This window comes from Corvus brachyrhynchos, unplaced genomic scaffold (assembly GCF_000691975.1).
Source record: "Corvus brachyrhynchos isolate BGI_N302 unplaced genomic scaffold, ASM69197v1 scaffold101, whole genome shotgun sequence".
NCBI lineage: Eukaryota > Metazoa > Chordata > Aves > Passeriformes > Corvidae > Corvus > Corvus brachyrhynchos.
In genome coordinates this window covers 10,673,648-10,682,219 of record NW_008237239.1, presented here as the reverse complement: position 1 = coordinate 10,682,219, position 8,572 = coordinate 10,673,648, and the positions used below count along the sequence as shown (strand labels likewise).

General features: G+C 41.1%; 1 protein-coding gene across 2 annotated transcripts in view; it reads left to right on the top strand.

Moving 5' to 3' along the window:
• LRRC8D (leucine rich repeat containing 8 family member D) overlaps window positions 1–8,137 on the top strand; it is a 43,987-nt gene extending 35,850 nt beyond the window's left edge. For both annotated transcript variants that reach the window (XM_017729937.1, XM_008630285.2), the window contains one exon: window positions 2,466–8,137. In XM_017729937.1, the coding sequence (XP_017585426.1) occupies window positions 2,468–5,035 (2,568 nt within the window). In that variant the 5' untranslated portion in view covers window positions 2,466–2,467 and the 3' untranslated portion in view covers window positions 5,036–8,137. The remainder of the gene's footprint in view (window positions 1–2,465) is intronic.
• The last annotated feature ends 435 nt before the right edge of the window (window positions 8,138–8,572 follow it).

Below are 8,572 nucleotides of genomic sequence, written 5' to 3'. Positions count from 1 at the left end.
TCTCACCTGGTGGGCAAGAAGTTCTTGTGGCAGCCAAGGTAGGTGAGACCACAGTGAAAACAGTGTGGAGATCGAGAGTATCCCTTCCAAAGAGTTTCCTGGGAAGAAAAAAATCCATTCAGGGGGAAAAATCACCTCTACTGCTGCTCTGTGGTTTTCCTGTTCTGGGCAGGTGACACAGTTGAGCCTGAGGAGTTAGGAGGGTCATTTTATATCAATCTGTTCACTTTAGCACAAATGGCTAATGCTGTTCATTTGCACACTGTTGTTATTTAAATGTCCAAGGTAGCAATTCTAGGGCAAGCAGTCACGCTGTGACTCGGTGTAGGTAAAGCACTGGGAGACATTAAAGGTAGGAGTTTGTAGCTAACTTCCACGTAAGGCACTTCGAGGCTTTGATAGCTGGGGTGTGTTACTGCTTGGTGTCCTTCAGCACTTTCTACAGCAGCTGTAGCCCTTGGGAGGTGGGTGGGGACAGGCTCAGGAACCCTGCTGCTGGAAGGAGGTCCTTGTGCTGCTGGGAGGACTGAGACATCAAAAACTTCTGATGAGGGAGGAGTATTTGACATTCATTTTCCCACTGGAAAATAAAACGAGAACTGGAAGCTCCTTCTGCTGGTTCCCTGAGAAACTGAGCTGTAACTTCTAAGTTTTGGCAACTGTGCCAAGAGCACTGAGATGAGTGCTGCAGTGAGATAAAGTCCTCTCCTCTCTGGCTGCCTCTGCCACATCTCGGGCTTGGTATGCAAGACTGGTAAAAGCTTCTGGGAGGAGTGAGTGGGAGGCCAGGGACTGGATATCTCCCTGTGTTGGAGGAGAGACTTTGATCATGAGCTCTGTGGTAGTAAAGACAAGTGCTGGCCTTTCCCACAGATGTGGGAGCTGCTTGCACTGGTGTGGGGAAGGAGGGGTGCTAGTGCATGACTTTGACCATATAGGCAATTGCTGGTATTTGAGTTCTGTGTGTAGAAAATGCCTTTTATCTAGAACTAATTGAATCATCACATTGTATTTATGTTGCCTGTGACACTGTGCTTTAGGGTGTGTAAGGTACAGGTCTGTCCGATCTGTTATGCTACAAGTTAAAAATAATAAATCGAATGCATCTTGTTACTGCTTGCTTTGATCTCCTTGTGCTCTGCTAAGCTGTTTATCTCCCAAGCAAAGGGAGACAGACTCTGTGGGATAAAGTGCCTACTATCTCCTTCCCTGCTGCATGTGTGCACACGAGCTAGATATTTTTCTTTAAAAATGGCAAATTTGGGTCACACATTCAGCAGTTAATATGATGATTTTACCACATCCTGCTTGCGCAGGAAGCTTATTTTTTTTAGAGCTGGTAAGTTGAGTCCTCCATATTTTGTCAAAACAAAAAGCAAAGTGAGTTATTTAAAGCTGTAGAGAGGTTTTGGATTCTCATGTGGTCAGTTTGCTGCTTTGTCTCACCATGCATATGTTTAAGATAAAATGAAAGCTGTGCAGTCAGCTCCTGTGCTACATGCACTAACCAGCTTCCTGTGATCACTAGGCTGTGATGATAATCTGAAAAAATGTTTTCCCCATTATATTAAGAAAGAGTTGTGGGATTTGTTCTTGGTTAGCTGGCTTGAATCAGTTGGGGAAAAATATGTATACAGTACCAATATTTGGTCCAGTCATAGAATAAACATTTTGGGTTGGAAGGGACCTAAAAATACCATCTAGTTCCAACACTCCTGCCATGGGCAGGGATACCACTCACTAGATAGGTTACTTAAGGCCCCATCCAACTGTTTTTTACTTTCAAACAGCTAAGTATGTTAAAAAATACGTTCCAAATGTTGACATAGTAACTGCAAGGCTTTCATTTGTGCAGTGGTACTTAAAAGGGAAGGGAGCCCATCAATCTGATAAGACACGTGGATGATACTGTGTTGTGCTAGATGGAAAGAAATGAGAGGCCTTGCTGACAACATAACAAGACCTAAAATGTGCTGTCCAAGTCATGAGCAGAGTGCAAAGCATTTAGAAAAATGCTATTTTTTTAAAATGCAAGGTACCACAAAATACTGTTAGTACTGGATTTTATATGCTGAGACTCAAGCAATCATTTTTACAGAACTGGATTTTGTGCTGTGTAGTCTATTGTTGTTCTTCTTTTTATTAATACATATCAGCTACAGCATTTTACCTTTCAGGTATTTCACTTGCACAGAGCAGGCTTTGGTGCTGTGAAGTGGCAAAGATAGATAAACATGATCTAGCTTGAAGTGAGAAGCCTTCTGTTTTGCTAAAGTAATGTATTGTTTTGGTCATATCCTTTGAGAAAACTGTTGAGCAGAACGATGGACAATGTGTGACAGGCAACGAAAAATAAGGAAAAGTGAAACCTTCCGAGGATCTGTATGTCATGCTGGGATTGTTTTTAAATGGTAAAATTAATGTCCCCAGTCAACAATACTGATTTTGTCTTTGTTCTCTTGTAGGAATGTTCACCCTTGCAGAAGTTGCATCACTCAATGACATCCAGCCAACTTACCGTATCTTGAAACCATGGTGGGATGTATTTATGGATTATCTTGCTGTTGTTATGTTAATGGTTGCCATTTTTGCTGGAACCATGCAGCTGACAAAAGACCAGGTGGTCTGCTTGCCAGTTCTGCACTCTACTGTAAATTCAAAAGTGCAGCCTGATACATCAGGGAAGGCCGACTTTACCACTGTTGAAACAACCACTGGTCAAGAAGAATCATCAGCGAGAACTGTTTCCTTGGGAAGTGCCCCTACTGTAACACCTGACATTCTTCTGAGCAGAGCTACCTCTTCTCAGTATCAACCCACTGAATCAGGCCAGGAGCTGAAGAAGGAGCAGAAAGATTCCTCGGGCCGTAAAACAAATTTGGATTTTCAGCAGTACGTATTTATTAACCAGATGTGCTATCATTTGGCTCTTCCTTGGTACTCCAAGTATTTTCCCTATCTTGTTCTCATCCATACTATCATTTTAATAGTCAGTAGTAATTTTTGGTTCAAGTATCCCAAGACTTGCTCAAAAATTGAGCATTTCGTGTCTATATTGGGGAAGTGCTTTGAGTCTCCTTGGACTACAAAAGCATTGTCTGAAACGGCATGTGAGGACTCTGAGGAGAACAAACAGAGGTTAACTGGTGCCCAGTCCCTGCCCAAGTATGTTTCCACTAGCAGTGATGAAGGAAGCCCAAGTGCTAGCACTCCCATGATAACCAAATCTGGCTTCAAATTTTCAGCTGACAAGCCGATGATTGAGATTCCCAGTGTCACGATTTTAGATAAGAAAGATGGAGAACAAGCCAAAGCACTGTTTGAGAAAGTCCGTAAGTTCCGGGCTCACGTGGAAGACAGTGATCTGATTTATAAGCTCTATGTTGGCCAGACTGTCATCAAGACTGTCAAGTTCATATTTATTCTCTGCTATACTGCAAACTTTGTCAACACCATCAGTTTTGAACACATCTGCAGCCCAAAAGTGGAACACCTGATTGGCTACACACGGTTTGAATGTACACACAATATGGCTTATATGTTGAAGAAGCTGCTTATCAGCTACATTTCCCTCATTTGTGTCTATGGTTTTATCTGTCTCTACACGCTGTTCTGGCTGTTCCGAATACCTTTAAAAGAATACTCTTTTGAAAAGGTCCGAGAAGAGAGTAGCTTCAGCGATATCCCCGATGTCAAAAATGATTTTGCGTTTCTCTTGCACATGGTAGATCAGTATGACCAGCTGTATTCTAAGCGATTTGGTGTCTTTTTGTCAGAGGTAAGCGAGAACAAACTGCGCGGAATTAGTTTAAACCATGAGTGGACTTACGAGAAGCTTCGGCAGCACGTCTCCCGCAATGCCCAGGACAAGCAAGAGTTGCATCTCTTCATGCTGTCAGGGGTTCCTGATGCAGTGTTTGATTTGACAGATCTGGATGTGTTGAAACTGGAGCTCATTCCTGAAGCGAAAATTACAGCCAAAATTTCCCAGATGACGAATCTTCAGGAGCTTCATCTGTACCACTGCCCTGCGAAGGTCGAGCAGACTGCCTTTAGCTTCCTCCGAGACCACTTGAGATGCCTTCATGTGAAATTCACAGATGTTGCAGAAATTCCTGCGTGGGTGTATTTGCTCAAAACCCTCCGTGAATTGTATTTGATAGGCAACTTGAACTCTGAAAATAATAAAATGATAGGGCTTGAATCTCTTAGAGAGTTGAGACACCTTAAAATTCTCCACGTGAAGAGCAATTTGACCAAAATTCCCCCCAATATCACAGATGTAGCACCACATCTAACAAAACTAGTCATTCATAATGATGGCACTAAGCTTGTGGTACTCAATAGCCTTAAGAAAATGACTAATGTTGCGGAGTTGGAACTGCAGAACTGTGAACTGGAGAGAATTCCCCATGCCATCTTTAGTCTCTCTAACTTACAGGAACTGGATTTAAAGTCAAATAGTATACGCACAATTGAAGAAATCATCAGTTTCCAGCATTTAAAAAGACTGACTTGTTTAAAGCTGTGGCACAATAAAATAGTCAGCATTCCTTCATCCATTACCCACATAAAAAATTTGGAGTCTCTTTATCTCTCCAATAACAAACTTGAAACCTTACCTGCCGCAGTGTTCAGTTTACAGAAACTTAGGTGTTTAGATGTAAGCTACAACTCAATTGCGGTGATTCCAGTGGAAATTGGTTTGCTTCAAAATCTTCAGCATTTTCACATCACAGGAAACAAAGTCGACGTTTTGCCAAAACAGTTGTTTAAATGTGTTAAATTGAGGACTTTGAGTCTGGGACAAAACTGCATTACCTCAATCCCAGATAAAGTAAGTCAGCTGTTGCAGCTGACTTACCTGGAACTGAAGGGAAACTGCTTGGACCGTCTGCCAGCTATGCTGGGGCAGTGTCAGCTTCTCAGGAAAAGCGGGCTCATAGTGGAAGATCACCTCTTTGACACTTTACCCTCAGAAGTTAAAGAGGTGTTGAATCAAGACACAAGCATTCCCTTTGCTAATGGGATTTAGACTGAAATGCTCTGGTAGCTGGCTTCCAAACAGCAAATGCTAGATAAAAATACGGCAATTGTGAGATCATGGTTTTAAAAAGCAGAATTCCTTGGAAGGCAGAATTACTAGCAGCATTAGAAGAAGTGCAACTGAGTGTTCAATGTTTGCAGTGTTTTAAAAGTTCATTTCCAAAATTTTTGAGAGGATAAAAACCTTAATAATCTCAATTCTTTTTTCCTTAAATTGTTTGTAACTTGGATGCTGCCGCTTTTGAATGTTTACAAATTTGCTTGTCTGCTTAAAGTAAATGATTAAATTGATGACCTTTTCTTACTATGCAAGTTATTCCTTAAGGTCTGGTTTTACTTTAGTGCATTATGGGGAGGCAAACCAAGGCTAAATGTTGTATGTGATATGGGCCTAACAGCACATGAAACACATGTTGAATTGTGTTGTTAGTGTTTAGCTATCCTTGGCAAATGAAACCAGTTTGGGTGTGATTTGAACTGCACCAGAACCACCATTTTCCTGCATTAAGGTATGTGGTTTCATAGAATCATGGAATTGTTTAGGGTGGCAAAGACCTGTAAGATCATCAAGTCCAATCATTAACCTAACACTGCCAGGTCCACCATGTCCCTAATCACCATGTCTGCGCTTTTTTTGAATGCCTCTGGCAATGGTGGTTCCACCACTTCCCTGGGCAGCCTATTCCAATATTTGACCACCCTTTCAGTGAAAAAATTTTTCCTAATAATCTAAACCTTTCCTAGCACAGCTTGTGTCTTCTTGTGCTATTGCTTGTTACCTGGGAGAAAAGACTGACCCCCACCTCACTGCACCATCCTTTCAAGTAGTTGTAGGGAGCAATAAGGGTCCTTCCTGAGCCTCATTTTCTCCAGGCTTAACACCCCCAGCTCTCTCAGCCAGTCCTCACATGACTTACGTTCCAGACCCTTCACCAGCTCCACTGACCTTCTCTGGACCCTCTCCAGTACTTCAAGTACACTCTCCAGGCCAGGTTGTGTTTGCCTTCATTCTTCTCCTCAAGGCCTCATGTTTCTGGGTGAGATTCCTTCTGTGGTCCAGTGTGCTAGTCCTTCACACTGGCAAAGGCCCGTCACCTTCCTGCAGCTGGTCTCCCCCTCAGCCTCCATAATGCTCCTCTGCTCCATGCAGCAGTGGTAGCACTGGGAGAATGCTGCCATGTGGCTTTCAAGTTGGAGATAGTTTTGATGTTTGGACTCTTTAGGAACATGACTTTGAAAGCCATTAAACACCAAGTGACTTTACTGCTCATGTTTTGCTCTTCTGAGTTTTTATCTGGAATACTCAAGGCATTTTTTGAGTTGGTGATTGTTTTGTTTCACAGCCCTTGCTTAGGCTGTGGGGCATCATCTCCATTTACTAGACTAATAACAGACATACAATCTGCTTTTTCACTCAACTGTGATTAAGCTTTATCATCTGTTGTGGTGTCTTCCGCACCTGGACTTTACCGTACCCCAGCCCAACTAATCTGATGTCTCTGAACACTTACTCACTGTTAGAAAACCCTGTGTCAGTTAAGTCATACAGTAAAGAAAAAAGCAGACAGCAGTGAGCTTGGGATTTTTTTGTTGTTGTTGGTCTTCTTGGTGGTGTTTTTTTTAACTGAATTTGCATTGCCAGAACCATTAGAGAAATATAATCCATTAAATCTGCAAAATCATCAGTTGTAAATCTCAGTCATTTACATTCCATGTGTGCAGAAAAGAAGTACTATGCTGGGAGATGATTGCATGATTACTCATGGTTTAAACACAATTCCCTATTGTAGTGTGGTCAGGACTGAACTAGTCTGTAGTTCAAGGGACTGTTCTTCTCACACAGAAATCCTCATGCACAGTGATTTCTACTGTAACTTCACCAGAGCTGCCCTGACTTACACCACTATTAACAAGCAGATAGTTTAGGCCTAGAGGCACTGAGCAGGCAGGAACTTTTCAAATACTGCTCTTAGAAGTCTTGCACATTTTATTGTTAATAATTTACTGTTAGTCATGCTGGGAGGACTGTTCTTAGCTGTAGGCAGCGGTCTCTGAGTACATACCTGCACCATATATTTATGTATATCAGAAGACCAGTTTATGAGTAGTGGTTTTCCTACTTCTCATGGGGATACAGTCTGTTTTCCACTTGCCAGCTGGTAGTAAGCTTGGGCTGTTGACAGTTTCGCAATACGAAGTCACAGGTTAGGCAGAGTACTTGGAGTTACTGATCTGTCCTCCACTAGGAAACTTAGTGCTAATCCTGAGATTCTTTTTTTTAAGTAGAAGTTAAGGCTGCAGCAGATTTTTTTTTTTTTAACTCTTTCATTTGTTTATTTTTTGCACATAGATCACTTTAAAATTGCTGGACTATTGACTCTTTAGAAAAAACTGTGGAATATACTTTTGGTGTATGCTTTGTATTTGCTGTTGAGTGTCATTTCAGTTTCCAAGAAATTTTGTGTAGGAGGGAGGAAGAGTTGGAGGATCAGAAAATGATTAAAATATTTAGAAAAACAGTTCTGTTTTTCATCTTTTTCCCCCCTTTTTAATAGCAGAGTCGCACAGAATGTGGCTGTGTATTGATCTAGTTTTTAAAAGGTGCTTTTGGTGTTTCTGATTCTCCTGCTGGCCCTACTGATGTTCAAAAAATAAATCCATGTCTATTTCACCCAACTATGGTATACTCAAAAAATAAACCCATGTCCACTTAATGAGTATGGTACACATAACTTAGACCACTTTTTTGACTAGTTAGTAGCCAACTGTACTTCTTCAGACAATTTTCTCCAAAATAAATGTATGTTAAAGTTAATTTCTGGCTTCTAATGCTTGCTTAGCATAAACTCCATTCTTGTTTTTAGGAGATCTTTCTCAGTGTGGGGAGGAACTGCCCAGCATCCCCATGTCACCTCCCCCAAGTCCTTCCTCCTCTTTGTGACTGTTTATAATGTTCCTATTTCCTGCGTGTCAACTGACACAGTTTTGCTTTAAAGTCTTGGAAGTTCATCTCTTTTCCATGTAAGGCATGTGAAATATATTTTGCATTTCTATTTGATTTAATAAATAAGATGTTTATATCTTCCTCTAATCTATTTTTTTAATGGGTGAAAAGTGTGTTTGCATAGTAAAAACTCTGATTTCAAGTACCTTATGCTGAACTTGTTCTGTGGTGCCTGTACTCTTAAGAAGGAAGAGGTATGAGTTGCTGCTCCCAGTAAATTCTGTAGGTATGGTTTCTATCTAGAACACTAGAATACAGTACTTCAGAATAATTTTTCTTTTTTTTTTTCATGTACACAATCTAAATGACCTACCACTGTTTTTATTTGGCTAATCAAATTCTGCAGAACACTTGTATGGCCCTGGAAGAAAAACCTGTGTTTGTTAAAATGAGAGGAAGTAGGAAATTGCCCATTCTGTTTGCTGCTGCCACTGTAACTCATTTTGGTAAAGATCCTTTAGTTTTCCAATAAATTGACCTTTTGGAAACTGCTTCCCATGACACATACAGAACTATGGCATT